The following is a 16,028-nucleotide window of genomic DNA, read 5'->3' as shown; positions in this document are numbered from 1 at the left end:
GTGACTGCAGGATTGCAGTTCAAGTGCTCTGAGGTGTCAATAGAAGGACAAATCAGCAGCTGGCAAAAGCAGGTTTTCTGGTGTCCCACATGCAGAGAAACTGTGGCAAGGTCACATCAGTGACTAAATCCACTAGGATTTACATGCAGGTAACACTTTCTTGCCCAAATAATATTTCCTTGGTGGCAGAAGTTTATCAGAAGAGAGATGTCAAAAACCACTCTTGCAAACAGGATTTTAAACTGGAAAGGGTTTTTTTTTACTTCATAAAGATTTTTGTTCTGTTTTCAGTAAAGTAATAATAAATTGGTTATTCTTATTTTATTGAAAATGTTTCCTGTTTTAAAATGATCTACAGCAGTTTGTTTTACTCATGAACTCTTTTAAATGCAGGTATGGAGCAAAAGGAAGCGCTGTAAGAATAGAGGTAGTGGTTTATACGGGAAAGGAAGGAAAAAGCTCTCAGGGGTGTCCAATTGCCAAGTGGGTAAGTTTTTTTGGTAAATCAAAGTCGTTTGTGTGGCTTTTAAATATCAAGATGTGCAGTCCTTGAGCACAAATATAATCTCACCTTTAATGAAGATCTGGTTCTTTAATTGATTGAAAAGTCTGCCTGAGTGATGAAACTTAGGAAAGCAATTTTATTTGTTTTAATTTAAGGTGTGGTGCTGTTTGTTATTCGTGGTTTGAATGAGTGTAAGAGAGAGGGGCTTAACAGAGGCAGCAGAGATGACCAAGGGGAAGAACACCCCTGACAGTGTGTGAAAGTTGAAGTGTCTTGTGAAACGTGTTATAGGGAATTGTGAAAGAGAAGATTAGGGATGGTTGCTTGGGAGAGTTGGAAAACTACCTAGTAAAATTTTTTAAAACCTTGTATGAAGTTTAAAATACTTGTATGAACACCTGAAGAAAAGAGTGTGATGGATGAGGACGTTCAGTCTTACATGCCTAGGAGTTCATTGCTCTTTGAGGAACTGAACTCTGTATTTGAAGGTGTGCTGAGGTGATAGTTTGCATCAAAGTCCTGTCTCACATTGCTTCCTTGGAGCCAGGAAATGAGGTAACAGACACAAGCTCCAGGACAGAGCTTGGAAAGAATTGGTTGTCCTTAATCTTTGCTGAAACCACCGAGGGAGGTAAAAAGTAGACTGGAAATCTTGTAAACTGAGTTTTGGAAAATAATACAAACTTGGTTGTTAAAAGAAAAAAATGCGTTGCTGTATTTAGAAATTTCAGACTTGATTGAAAAAAACTGTGATGGGAACTGCAGTTGTAGGGCAGTGTCTGTAATGACTTGGCAAAAATAAGGTTATTGCATATTGTACCTGAGTGACTTTGCATGTTAAACCTGTACTGCTTATGTTTGGAGCACTCAAAACGTGTTTGTCATACTCAGTACATAAACTGCTTTTCAGAAGGGAAGCACATATGTGCTTGTGCTTCAGATAATATTTAATAATAAATCCAGTATCCAAGAAAAAATATTGGAAAACTACTTTCATAAACAACTGACCCAAAAAGAATGGAAAGATTGTTCTCAATGTTTCAGCTGAGTAAAACACTCAGTTTTAACAGAGGACAGGAGTTAAAAATCTTACCTCAGAAACAGTTGTGAGCAGTTGAAAGGAAGAAGGCATTTAAAACTAAGTTTTAACTTTGATATTCCTATTGCCAGTATCAACATACTGTCTTTTTGTAAGACAAAAATGGCATTAATTGTACTTGTGCATGGCTGGAGGTGTCCCAGTGTGTACAGTGTGACAGTCAGCACTGGATGCTACAGAAAGGGCTGGTTTGGGGTATGGGACCTGCTCTGCAGTTGAGATTTTCACGTTGCTGTTTGTGAATAAGATTTAATGTTCATTTAACTGAAGTTCTGGGGAGCAGTGACTTTGTGTGGGAGTTCACACCTAAAGAGGATGAACGTTTTTCCAAGTCTGCTGTTACTGTGTGACTGTTGAGTGCAAGAGGGAAGGAAATCACTGGTCCCTCCTGTGTGGAACTCTTCCATCCTGTATGAAATCCACATTTTGGGCCGATATTCTTAATGTTTTGCATTAACTTTTCACTGGCAATGCTAATTTTAATCCTTTTACGGAGTATATTTGGATTTTGGTGAAGACCAAAGAAACTTGATGGTGAGATTTGTTTGCAAGTGTTTGGAAAGTGTGTGGAAAGCGTTTGCTGTGTCTTTGGTCCTTGCAGCCCTGAGGTTCTGGCAGCTGCAGAGACTGTCCCTCACTCCTCTGCAGTGTCCCTGGGGCAGACTCCTCTCTGCTTGGCAGGGGGACACCCCATTGCCCTCAGGGCTCCTGGGGGACCTGCTGCTGAGAGCAACGTGATGGAGACAAAATTGAATGTATCTGTTGATCGTGTTGAACTATTTCTCCCAAATTTTCCCTGTTTCCACTAGATTTTGCCTTACTGGTTCCTTAGAAACATTTTAAGATTAAAGGAGGCTTTCTAAAATACCTGTGTCCATACGTTCTTCTGTTAGTGTCTGCATTCCATCATACTGATTGTCTCCTAAGTTGTTTTTGCTTAAGTGACTTCAAACATGCCCCTGGTGTGTTAAACACTTACTGAGACAGACTCCTTTCCCCCAAAGCAGCTGACGTCCTCTTCCTTGGATTTCAGGTTACCAGAAACCTGCAGAATATTTCCTCCTTCACTCTTTTGATAAGAAATAAGCATCTCTTCTGTATTTTTTTAATGTATTATATTTTAGGGCGATACTTTGTCCCTCTGGATATGAACAAGAATGCTCCTGTTAGTTAAACTTAAACATTTTTAGTAAATCCTGCCTAGGGTTTCAACCCTTGTGCCTCTGTAGTATGTGCAGGCACCAGACTGCCCCCCACATGAACTGGGAAGATGAGCTTGCAATTGTTTTCACTGCAGGAGGCAGCAAATTGTGTTGTCTTACTTTTATGTCAAAACAGAATTAAGAGAGTCTTGCCCCAAACTTCAAATGTGTGGATAACTGTAGGTGATAACTGTGTGATCAGAAAATAACTTACCATTCTGGGACATATACCAGGTAAATGTACTCTTCTTTCTTTTCAATTTGCATCACTTTGGCTTTTTTGCTTCATCTAGGGCATCACCCAGTGTCAGAATATATTAAAGGAAGAACAAAAGCTCTGAAGTACTGGAATTACTGACCTGTCATTCTTGGTAGGCTGTTCACATTACGAAAAGTCTCATGTTCTGTGCATTCCCTACGACCAGCCAGTGATGAGTGACTGGACTCACTGTTCCCCACGGTGCTGTAGCTGGTTACAGATGTGCTGTGGTTTGGGGGTTTCCTGCTCTGTCTGAAGGTGAATTACAGTTAACCTCAGTTTCTATGGAAGGGTTGGTGAATTTGTCAGTTGTTCATGACATCATGATGTGGCATCACCCTGCAGCACTGAAGTTGGATACATGTCACTGACCTCAGAGGGGGTCTTATTGTTTTCTGGATTAAATCCATTTCCTGTGGGTTCCTTCTGCTTTCAGTGGATGTTGACGTGGATCACCTAAGCTATTGTTGCTATCTTATGTCTTCATTTGGAGTTGCAATGTAGTTTTTAAGGCTCCAGCTCTGCAAAAAGCTGAGCTCAGCAATGACAGTGGCACAAGGTGTGAGCGCAGTTGGGTTCCAGTAACTCCCAGCTTTGTGCTTCCCAGAGCTGCAGACAGTGCTTTTGTTTGGCTGCCTGTCATAAATGTTGTCATCTTCAGTTCTCCTTTTCCTTCCTGTTCTCTGGGAGTTAAAATGCTGGCATAATGATTTCAGCCCCGTGCTCTATCCCAGTAATTCCTTGCAGTTGTTTTTGCTGTTTTGCTGTTGCAGGGCAGTGATTTGGCATTTTCATAGTGCTTTCTATCATTATGCCAGATTCTCATTCCTGCATAGTAATGCCCAACCCTGAGCATTAACTGCACACATCTACAGTGAATTTTATCTGCCATTGTACAGCCCATTCAGCAGTAAGAACTCCTTCATTTCTCTGCAGGTGGTGCTTCTGTTCATTCCTGAGTTGCTCAGTGTCATAACCAAATGGTGCCATCCTGTTATTTACCCTGAGCAAACAGGCCGAGGGGCTCCCAGCAGAGACACACTAGTCTTTGTTCCAGGTCTCTTCGCCACTTACTTATGTGTGGTCTTTTGATTTGCCCCAAATCAAACGGGGTGCTTTGAGAGGCTTCACTAAGGGACCTCAATGAAGGGTTGGTGGAAATCTAGAAACACCCCCAGTAACACTGGGCTGGCACTTGAGGATGGGCCCTCCCTACACCTCAGCTTTGCTGGGTGATCCAGGCCCTGCCCTGCACATAGCAGGGATCGGGGACTGATCCCGGCCCTGCCCCGCACACAGCAGGGATCAGGGACTGATCCCGGCCCTGCCCCGCACACAGCAGGGATCACGGACTGATCCCAGCCCTGCCCCACACACAGCAGGGATCACAGACTGATCCCGGCCCTGCCCTGCACACAGCAGGCTGGGATCACTGAATCCACTGAGTTCTTCCAGGACTTTTACGAAGCTGTATCCTCTTGGGAATCTCGAGGCCCTCCAGTAATAATACATTATAAATCAAGACAATGCACATCACATTTAATACTGCAGTTGTTTCTTCCTTGAGTTTCTTTGGATATCATCTGAACTTGGCAGATAACTGCTGTTTGGAGGATTCAGGTGTTTGGGTTTGGATTCTTTTTTTTACTCTTGTCCTCTAACCACTTTTACTATTGTCCCTTAACCACAGGGCTTTGAACTTCAGAAAAAATCCTTGACTGTCCCTGTGAAGGTTTCTGACACGGGAATCTTCCCAAACTTCTTGTCTGTGACCATCTTGAGCCTTCTCTTTTTGAGTGATTTTTTGTTGTTGTTGTTAGTTGAGGGGTTTTTGATTATTTTTTGTAACACTTGGATGATCTCACCTTTTAGATTCTGTTAGCCTGCTGATGGCCCCAGTTTGTTTGAAAATACAGTATTATGGGGCTCTTATGCCTTTTGCAAGTAGTTTCTTAAATTCTTGTGTACTGTTGGCCTCTTTTGATTTATTTTTTTTAATTATTTATAGCTTGACAGATCTTTATTTTCTTGATGTTGTCTGTTTATTAGTAGGCCATATAAAAAAAAACAGGGATAGAATAAAGATAGATAAAAAACTTCATTACAAATACTTTTAAAATAGTTACACTTGAAATTACAGTCCTGGACAGACACAAACCTGATATTAGCCACTGAAATTAATGTTTTGAAAGTAATGCTTAGATAGCCCATTGTTCCAATCAAGATTTTCTAGATCATTGAACTGATGGGAATTTGTAGCTAAATACCAGAAACTACAATTCGTGGAATGCTGAGTGAGCCATAATAACAATAAACTGTTCTACAGACACGTATTTTTTGCAGTTTGCTAGTTTGGTTTGAGTTGAGAAACTGAGAAAACTGAGAAGTTACTCCTGCCATGGCTCTCTACAAATCAGCTGTCGTTAGTATTAGAAGAGATGTGATTTATTCAAGGAAATTAGCTGTCTGATGCTCATTTTCTGTTTCCTGCTTGGCAGTGATGTGGTCTGGAGGTTCTGGTACCTGTGAGGGAGGGGACAGTGGAACTGTCATGTGCTTGGGACATAAGAGTGGGGAATTCTTGCAATAGATTTGAAAAGGACTTCAAATTCTGCTGGACTGGCTGTGTCTTGGACAGCCAGGGAGGACGTGCAGTTCCATTCTGCTTTAAACAGCTTACTGTACTTCACGCTCTTATTTCATTTACTGAATTATCTTTATGGTTAAATCATGTTCTCCATAGGAGAAGTCTGGAAGGAAATGAATTTTAGCAAATGGAGAGGGTGGTTCGTGGGGGTTTTGTTCACCTTTTTGGACAGTGTTGTATTAGAGCATCCTTTTCTTGCCTTAGTGTTGTAGCAGGTTAGTGTGTGTAGCTGAGCAGGCTTAGAGGAGCTTATCTGGGACAAAAATGCTTGGAATATCATCCAAAGTACAGCCATTCTTTAAGTGCTGCAATGCTTTGAGATTCAGAATTATTAGAAACATTTATGTGGTTTAGGAAGTAAATAAAAGCATTTTAATATGGTTTAACATGAAGAATGACTCAAATATTTTAATAGAGTAAAAATGAAAGAGAAAATCTGTGTTAAGGTGAACCAGCACCCTGCTGTAGGTTATTAGGGAACTGGAGCTCAGCAGAGGTCTCCATACACGGACTCTGTACAGAGGCAAAATCTGCAGGTTAGAAAACTGGGAGCCACAGTGTGCTTAAGGAGTCTCCTATTCCAGGAAATTACAGGGAACAGCGAAATATGTTCTCACTTTCAAATCAACTACTGATATCCTGCAAAGGAGACACAGTTATTTGACTGAAGAAATTCAGAATGGGCTGGAGGAAATACTGCAGTGGAACCACATGGAGGTGAAAAAAACCTAAAAGGACCTTTTTGTTGGTTCTGTTGTTTGGGGGGGGGGGTTATCCAGTAATTTATAGCAGTGTTTTTAATTCACAATTGAAATTTAGTGCTCTTTGGTAGTGGTGTCTGGATTAAATCATGTTGAAGTTAACACAACTCTTTCTGGTGATCGTAATTGGAAAGTTAATTTCTCATCCCTGGGGGAATTCAGCATCTGGTACATGGAGCTTCTGCAGTTGGACTGAGCTACTTCCCAAGGCGTGTCCATGGTCATGTGGATGGGCTGGCTCATGGCTGGGAGCATTCTTATTCACTGTGGACTTATCCCTTGTTCTAGAGCTCCTGCTAAGGAAGTAGAACTCCAGCATTTGGACAGCTGGAGGAGCTTTTATTGACAGTGTGGCTTTACTGATTGTTCATTGCAACCCATCCAGAAATGGTTTGAAAAAAGCAGGAGATGCTCCAGTGCCAAAGTGCTGCTGATACATCGTCGTTCAGGATAATGAAGAGCAAGGACAGACATCACGAATTCTAATCCTGACTGAATGACCACTGAAAATAAAAGATAAAAATCACTCTGTAAAGTCACACAAAAAGCAGTGTTCTAGTTCCGTGTACTCAGTGGTGGACACTGGGTTGTTACTGCTTGAGATGATGGTTTGTTAGACAAAGCTTCATTGTCCAGTTGTGATGGAAACTGCAGAAGAAATTGGTGAGAACTACTGGGGAGGAACAGAGAAAACCTGGAACATAGCTGTGCCTCTGTGAGAGGTGCTGCCCCCCCGGATGGGATCCTGTCAGTCTGATCCCCCAGGAAAGCACAGCGGGATTGGGAAGGACAGATGGCCAGGCTGGCAGAGAGGGAAGGGAGAAGGCAGAGCTGTTGAAGTGTCCAGTGGCATGGAGCTGTGTTCTCCAGTCTCATCCTGGAGCTAAACTAGAGGGTGCTGGCAGGGGGTGAGCTCAGCACCAAGGAAGGGTCGTGTTTTTTATGTCACATAGTCTGTAATTAAGCTTTCCTGGGAATGTAGTGGGTGGTTAAAATGCTACATGGATTTAGAAGTGAGTGGAGAAATGCACAAAAGGCAAGTGCTTGGAAAGCAGGGGGAGACCTGTCCCCTGAGCTGTTGGTGGGTGGCTGGAAGATGCCTGGCTTTGCTGGGAAGCATCTCTATATCCCAGTGCCTCTTGCTGCACATCCAGAGGCAATCGCTGTTTGTCACTCTCAGGATCATGATAAGGCTGAACTGTGCTCTTCTGACCTCATCCTGTTATTGTATTCGTGAATTTTTAGCATCCTTTTCACTCTCCTTGTATGCAAGGTGTGAAAAATCTAAATTGCTGGAGGAAATTCTACTGCATAGGGCACCTCTTCAGTAAACCTGCCATAGCATTTGGCTCGTGCTTTCTGGTAAGAAAATTTGGGAAGCTTAGACCTTTGTGGCTTGTAGTGCAGAAGTTTAGCTGTGGTATGTTGCCAGAATAGCTGCTGATTGTGGGACACCTCGAAGGCTTGCTCATGTTCTCAGCTCCTGCTGTCCTGGGCTAGCTGAGAAAATGAATCACTTGAGTTGCTGCCTTCCCTTGGGTGTGCACATCAACAAGGACACCTGGACAGCCATAGGAATGCAGGATGTGGTACTGGTGGGGGCACAACTCCAGCACCAGAGGGATGGGCAAAACAGGGGTTTGAGAGTGATCAAAACAACTGAGTGTCCTGCCCAAATCGGCACCTCCAAGGATGGTCCTGGTGGTGCTGTGTGTCCAATGTGTGTGTAAGGAGGCTCTTTGGAAGGAGCTGGGTCCCGTTTTGGTGTTCCCTTGTTGGCACACAGGGGAGGGAGTGGCAGCAGGGAACTTCATGCCAGTTAGTGTGAGTGCAGAGCAGGGCTGGTGGGTACTGATGGGGCATGTGGAGGAGTTTGGTAGGTCCTGTTCCTTTCCTGAAGTGTAGCTGTTATTCATTGTTAATGTGGGGGTCTTGATGGATACTTAGTACTGATGACATCCGGTGGTTGCTGAAATGAGTTCAGGGGTAATGTGGCCCTACATACCTGCAAAAACCTGACCATGACATTATAGAATCATTTAGGCTGGACACAACCTCTGAGATTGAGTTCTGCCATTAACCCGTCGCTGCCAAGGCCACCACTAAACCACAGCCCTAAACACCACACCGACAGTCTTTTAAATCCCTGCAGGGATGGGCACTCCACCACTGCCCTGGGCAGCCTGTGCTGGGGCTGGACAGTCCTTTCTGGGAAGAAATTTTTCCTAAGATCCAGTCTAAACCTTCCTTGGGGCAACTTGAGGCCTTTTCCTCTTGTCCTCTTGCTTGCTGCATGTAAGTGTTACATAATGCTTCACAGACTTGTTCAAGTCTGTTTTGTTGATCATGTTATTTTTCTGTGTGAGTCACTCAGAAGTCATGGTTAGCTTGTGTGGAAAAGTAATTGCAGAGGAAAAGTTTTATTTTCCCATTCTAAAAACGTAGCTTTTAAGTTCTTCTGCTTAACAAATGCTTACTTTCTCATTCCTTGTAAATGCATTAGGGACCAAAATTAAACAAACTGAAGTATTAAATTATTTACTTTATCACTGTTGTTAACTACATCACAGAAATCATGAGTAATACCCAAAACCTTTGGACACAAGGTTTGCCAGCTGATTTGTTCATTGTCCCCAGTCTGGGGAAACACTCTGGAGTTCAGCTGTCCTGCTCAAAAGTGCTTTTTCTGTACCCTGAGTGGGGCATTGCTGTAGGTTTAGTTATTGCACAGGAGAGGCTCAGTTCATTACTGCTCTGGGAGGGCATCCTCAGTTCCTCTGGGGAAGCAGAGTGGCTCCAGCTCCACCTCAGGAACCATCCCAGCTCAGTGACAGGTGAGGGAAGGGCTGATCTCTGGGAACAAAAGGATCCAATGAGTGGATGATGTAACTGACCCAGAGATGTAAAATTCACTCAACTAAAAAATACATGAACTTGCCTTTGTGGCCCAGAAGGTGGTGGATTGTAAAATGGTTTTGGGTCCAATAAGAGTATTGCATTCTCTACAATATGCACAATGAAGCCAATTCCAGCCAAATTTAACTGCAGGAAAGTGTGGTCTTAGTTTTAAGGAAACTATAAATTTCCTTTGTGTTCGTTTGTCATTTTTCCTGGACTGTGTTTTTCCAGTTTAGAGCTACATGAGAACTTAAAAAGGGCACCTGACATTGTACAGTACCAGACTGTGTTATTTGGGTTAGTCTAGAAATAAGAGGAAAAAAAAGAGTAAAAGCATCACTTCACACTGAGTAACAAAATTAAATTGTTCTTCTGGCTAGAAGGAACTGCTGCCTCAGGAATTAAAACTTTGACATGAATAACCTGTATTGTGGATCAGCCTTAACAGACTTGCTGCCAACTTCACTTAAATGTAAATGAGTTGGATTATTTTTCTTTCCTTATAAGACATACTGACCTGTCAGTCAGTAGGTTGGTCACAACCAAGACTCCTTGTCAGGAACGGTGTATCAGAGCCACTCATTTTCTCATGAAGCCCAAGGCTGATTGTAAGAGTGCATGATCAGCTTTAGAAGGGTGATACTTTCTCTTGACACAAATGAACTCTAAGCTTGCTCTCCCTGCTCAGCCTGCACAGGTGCCCTCTCCAGCTGTTCATCTGCTGCAGCCCTTTTCATTGGCAGATGAACTGCAAGTGTGCTTTGGTCCCTGCTTTCCAGGAGTTCAGATGATTTAAATATTCAGAGGTAATCAGGGCAGGGGTCACATATGAGTGACAGCTGCACATCTGGCAGCACAGCAGCTTTGACATCAGTCCAACAGGGAATCTGCCTGAACACTCGGATATTTGGAGGTATTCCAAGAGAAAGGGAACCGTTGCCTTCCTGCTTTTCTTGTCCATGACTGGGGCTGTTCTGTGTGGGAGCTCTGGGGGGGGGGGGGGGCTGGGGGAAGGCCCGGCCCTGCTTGCCCAGAGCCAGTGCTGAGATGGAGCTGGCAGAGGCCTCTGCAGTGCAGGGGCTGGTGCTCACACAGCAAGAACCCTGCAGGTGCCCAGCTGAGGAGGAGGATGGAGCCTCTACTGCCTGAGGGGTTTGGAGCTTCACACTGGAGCATTGACACCTTTGCTGGAGGCCTTGAATAGGCCATGCTGGCTAAAACATGTTGGAAGAATAAATAAATGTATTTTCAGAGACCATGTTCTATAATACCTAGCCTTACTGCTTTTTTTGGCAGTCTTAAATGTGACTTCCAGATTATGGCAAAGCCCTAAATATGTGGGAGTAGGATTGTCTAGTTCTTTGATAATTTTCCCCCTTTTAATCCAGTGGTGTATTTTACTGTTCCACACTGGTTAGTCTCTGTGTTTGAAGGATAAGGTTGCCAAAGATGGCTTTGTACATCATGCAGGTCAGTAACAGCTTCACCACTCTGAGAGCTTTAATGGAGGTAGTCTAGGGATATGTTGTGAAAAATCCCATTGTTTCCTTCACTAAGAACACAAACTGTTTTCATTGCTTTCTTATATTTGCAAGTGGGGACCATCTTGGGTACTGATCTCTGACACTGATAGCTGTCCTAACATGTGTGCCTTACTGGTGTGCTTTCACACACCTGCCTTCTGGGGTTTGGCACTGTATTTTCTGCCTTATTGTCAGGGTAACTGTTGGGTTCTTAGTGAATCTCTTGCCCCAGGATTGTTTCCTTCCAGAGGTCATTTGCCTTTTAATGCATCTCCTTTATTGCTTGTGTACAAGATCTAAAATACTCCTCCCCCTGTCAAATACACTGCTGTCTCTCCTGCAGGTAAGAAAGCAACACAAAACCCTGTTCTACCCAGGGCTGAGTGTGACGCAGTCCCGGCCCCGCTTGCCGATGGGCACTCTTTGGGCAGCAGCATTCCTTGCTTTTTAGGCCTCACCCATCCCAGAGAGGAGCAGCTGATGAGGTGTTTGTTCCCAGAGTAACCCCGTGGTTGTTGCAGGTGATCCGCAGGAGCAGCGACGAGGAGAAGCTGCTGTGCCTGGTGCGGCAGCGGGCGGGCCACCACTGCCAGACGGCCGTGATAGTCATCCTGATCCTGGCCTGGGAGGGGATCCCCCACCTGCTGGCGGACACGCTGTACAAGGAGCTGACGCAGAGCCTGCGCAAGTACGGCTGCCCCACGAGCCGCCGGTGCGCGCTCAACGAGGAGTGAGTCCCTTCTTCCTTCTGGGGCTGCCTGGGCTCTGCGGGGCCAGCCTGCCAACGCAGCACTTCAGCTGGAAAAGGAGGCACAAATCCCAAACCACCGGCTGTCACTTGTGTCACGCCTCGTTCCTGGCTCTGTGGGAGCTGTACCTGCCGTGCCCAGGGAGGGGGTGGCCGAGAACTCCTCTCCTGGCTCTGTGCACGCTGCCCCAGGTGCCCTCTGCACACCCACCGAGCTCAAAGAGCTGCCACCCACGTGGGATTGCACTTGTTAAAACAGACGTGATCCTGAACCCAGGATCTCCCTCTCTGTGCCTCTGAGAGGAATTGAGTTTGTTTAATAAGAATATATTGTAAGTGCAGTGCTGCCTTTGCTGATCTCTGTGTAGCTCACATTTCACAGACTTATAGCTGTACAGGGACCTGAATCTAATGCTTGTGTTCTTAAAGAGTCCACTTTGAAAGTCAGATCAATTTGGAGTTAATGGTATTGCTGCACATAACACAATAACTATTGGATTTAGGGGTAACCTTTAGTTGCAGGGCTACTTTCCTGGATAAAAGGGTTATCCAACTGGAGAATTCAAAATGAAAGTAGCACGGGTGTATTTATAGAGCTATGACTGAGTATTTATTTCCCTGAATTAGGTCTTGGGGGAGTTGAGTCTGTCTTCCTGGGGAGAAAAGTGAGCCCTCTACACATGAATATTTCCTTAACAGAAAATGTCTGGTTAAGACATGTATTTTATAAATTCCTTTGTTTTATGCTCTGTATTATAAAAGAAACAACAAATAGCATTTACCTAAAAAACCCCAGACCCAAGAGCTGTGTTGCCAGCTGACCTGACTTGTCTTTATTTCCTTTCCTAGTCGTACTTGTGCATGTCAAGGACTTGACCCAGAAACTTGTGGAGCATCGTTCTCATTTGGCTGTTCATGGAGTATGTATTTCAATGGCTGTAAGTTTGCCAGGAGCAAAAACCCCAGGAAGTTTAGGCTTCTCACTGATGACCCTAAGCAAGTAAGATTTCTTTTTTTTTTTTCCCCTTCAAACACATCTTCTGGTGATTTTCAGAACTGGGAGTGAAATCTCTGGATTTTCACCCCCTTCTCTCTCATACACGTGTGCAGAGCTTATCACAGACACACAGCCAATGCAGTTTTTTTAACTGTAGTATTTAGAATCATTATTCCACTGGGTGAAAACTCAGTGTCACTTATGTATTTAAATGCCCTAAAATTATCCTTAAATGCTTTTCTGCATGTTTAGCTCCCTGTGTAACCTGTGTGAAACGTTCACCTTCGGAAGTGTAAAACACAGCTCGAGGGTTTCTCTAAGGACCAAGCCTGTAGCTCAGACCTTCAGGGCTTCTGCCTTGGCACAGAAAATGTGCAACCCCAAGGTACAACTGCTTTCCCAGTTTTGTAGGACCAGCTGACAGCCTGGGCTTCCTCTGTCACCAAGAATAAACTGTTTTTTTTCTGTGACCAGCATATTTTTTAAATGGTTTTGAAGGAATGGATACACTAAAACACGATGCAGTGAAGTGATTCTGTTAATTGCTGGTTAGGAGTGTTGGTGATGTCACAAAGGTTGAGGCAGCACAGAAATTAATGATGGATTATGTGAAGTAACGAACCTGTAAAAAACCCAACCCCGTTAGTGTTTTACTCTGAAAATATTTTCATGAAGAAGGAATAAAGGTGTTGTGAGCTGAAGGCAGAACAGGCCAAACCCAGCCTTGCTTGTCTCAAGAGGGAATTGTTTTATAAACTTTGTTTATAGAAAAATGTGTTTATTGGGCTTCTTTTATTTTAGGAATCCTGTTCCTTCTCTGTCTTTTGCCATTCCCTGTGTCCAGGTTCTCCCTCTGTCTAACGCTGTGCATGGAGCATTCTGTGCGGGCATGTCCTCTGTAGGTTTAGGATGCTTTGAATTAGCTGAGGAACTCCCCAAGGCAGAACCTCCCTGTGTGTCTAAGCAAACACAGAGCTGAGGCAGCTCCAGGTCTGTGGTCAGAGCAGGCTCAGTGGCACACTTGTTTTTGGCATTATTTTTTCTAGCAGGTACTTCTTTTAGCTAAATACTGGCTATTGATGATTTTACAGATGACATAAAGCTAGGAAGTATTAATAAAATTAAATTTTCAATCAAGAAAGCAAATCAAGAAAAAGATAGTTGAAAGTCCAGAAGGACTTGTATCATTTGAAGCGCTGTATGGAGTGAGTTAAGGGTATAACATCCCTAGGTAAGAATGGTACTCTAGGATAGATAATGAAGGGTATGTTACCTTCAGTGCAGTTCAGAAACCCTTGTGGCAGCGTTTCCAGCTGATGAACTGGCTGTAGTGTGAGTTAAAAATACAGTATTGTCTTGTAAGGGAACACTGCATGGAAAAAAGTGAGTCTTCTGTACACTGGTGTTTACAGGGTATGGGGACAAGTGGGTTTGGGTTTTTTTGAACAAAATCAGCTGTTGTTCTTTGCATTTCCACACAATGCAAAACTGAAGACACAGGTGGTTGTGTCTCAAAGCCTGGTCCTTGGAGGAAAACAAAGTGGATCTGTCACCAGTTGGTTGGTGATTTTTCTGGAAAAACAAAAAACTTAGGATAAGAACTTGGAGATTGTGTCTATAAATAAGAATTTAAATGTGATGCTGCCATACAAGCCCACCTAGCTAATTCTGAGTTTATATGGCTTTGCCTAAGGAAAGGAATATTATTTCCAAATCTAGTAGGTATTTCCATAAAGTCCTGAGTTTTGCACCTCCAAAGAACAAAAGAGTTAACAACTGTTCCTGGTGAAAGTTCTGTTGCAGTATGAGAAATGTACCTCTGAGAAAAGACCTAAGAGCTGAAATGAGTGTTAAATGCAATTGGCAGTTTCTCGTACAGTTAAAGGAAATTTATTGGAAACCTGGGCTTCTTTTAGCTGAGCTGTGTCAATGTGGATTAAGGCCCCTAAGCAAAACACTAAAAGAAGACCTGAGGCTCCATCCCCACTCACAATGGGGTATGAGTTTTGTCCTCTGGTTTTGTGTAGAACATACCTCCCTCCTTGACACGTATCAGAACTGATGCAGAAATGAGTTCCCCTGTGTTGGGTTTCTTTGCCCCAGCACATACCCTCCACTGTTATTTGGTTGATTTATATCTAACCATTTTGGTGTTTTGGTCATGCAAAAGTAGACATTTATGGCTAGTGACAAAGGGCAGCAGGACAGAAGTCAGATTAATAAAACAGGAGGTAGAGGCTGAGCTGTCAGGCATCTCTCACCTGGCTGAGATGCTTTCAAAGCCACCTCCAGCACTGAATGTTGCCTTTCTCTGCAGGAGGAACTTCTGGAAAATAATTTGCAAACGTTGGCTACTGATGTGGCTCCAGTGTATAAGAAGCTTGCTCCAGAAGCTTTCCAGAACCAGGTAGGTGTGTGACACTCAGCTCTGAGCAGCAGCGTGGTCCCAAACCAAGGAGCAGCCCCAGGCCTCGTGATGCTGTGGAGCTGCTGCTTCCAGGGCCATTTGGCAGGTTTTAATGTACTGCACCTCCAGATTTGAACTGGGGGTTCAGTTATGCCCTGAGCTGGGCATAGGTGACAAAGGCTCAGAGATAATACTGTAAATAAATTGGTTTCACTGTTTCAAGACACTTAGAATCTGGCTGACCTGATAATCTCGCTGACATCCAGCCAGAAGTGTTCCATGTTTGATAGGGAAATACATGCTTTTTGATCACTGTGGCTTCTTGGCTGCCTTCACTCTGTCACAAGGAGGGGGTGGCCTTGGGGCTCCCAGCCCCTCCCTTTGAGTCCCAAGTAGCTGTAGTTTATTGTCCTTGCAGGTGGAGAACGAGCACATGGGCCCCGACTGCCGGCTGGGCTGCCAGGCGGGCCGGCCCTTCTCCGGGGTCACGGCCTGCATCGACTTCTGCGCCCACGCACACAAGGACACCCACAACATGCACAACGGCAGCACCGTGGTACGTACGGCTGGGCAGGGCTGGGCACGGAGCTGGCACCGCTATAGGGACAGCGCTGGCTCAGGGGTCACTGTAGGGACTGGGCTGGCTTAGAGGTCACTGTAGGGACTGGGGCTGGCTCAGGGGTCACTGTACAGACTGAGGTTGGCTCAGGGGTCACTGTACGGATGGGGCTGGCTCAGGGGTCACTGTACGGATGGGGCTGGCTCAGGGGTCACTGTAGGGACAGCGCTGGCTCAGGGGTCACTGTAGGGACTGGGCTGGCTCAGGGATCACTGTACAGACTGGGGCTGGCTCAGGGGTCACTGTAGGGACTGGGCTGGCTCAGGGGTCACTGTAGGGACTGGGCTGGCTCAGGGGTCACTGTAGGGATGGGGCTGGCTCAGGGGTCACTGTAGGGACGGGGCTGGCTCAGGGGTCACTGTA

General features: G+C 44.6%; 1 protein-coding gene across 9 annotated transcripts in view; it reads left to right on the top strand.

Moving 5' to 3' along the window:
- Nucleotides 1-16,028, top strand: part of TET1 (tet methylcytosine dioxygenase 1) — a 96,048-nt gene that overhangs the window by 58,860 nt on the left and 21,160 nt on the right. For 8 of the 9 annotated variants that reach the window (XM_027693031.1, XM_027693037.1, XM_027693032.1 and 5 more), the window contains 5 exons: nucleotides 394-487; nucleotides 11,416-11,624; nucleotides 12,492-12,642; nucleotides 14,957-15,046; nucleotides 15,465-15,602. In XM_027693031.1, the coding sequence (XP_027548832.1) occupies nucleotides 394-487; nucleotides 11,416-11,624; nucleotides 12,492-12,642; nucleotides 14,957-15,046; nucleotides 15,465-15,602 (682 nt within the window). The remainder of the gene's footprint in view (nucleotides 1-393; nucleotides 488-11,415; nucleotides 11,625-12,491; nucleotides 12,643-14,956; nucleotides 15,047-15,464; nucleotides 15,603-16,028) is intronic. The other variant, XM_027693036.1, reaches the window with a different exon arrangement.

The sequence above is a fragment of the Neopelma chrysocephalum genome, unplaced genomic scaffold (genome assembly GCF_003984885.1).
Source record: "Neopelma chrysocephalum unplaced genomic scaffold, ASM398488v2 Primary Assembly neopelma1_89, whole genome shotgun sequence".
NCBI classification, from domain to species: domain Eukaryota; kingdom Metazoa; phylum Chordata; class Aves; order Passeriformes; family Pipridae; genus Neopelma; species Neopelma chrysocephalum.
The sequence above is the reverse complement of the archived record's forward strand: the minus strand, read 5'-3'. Positions and strand labels throughout refer to the sequence as shown.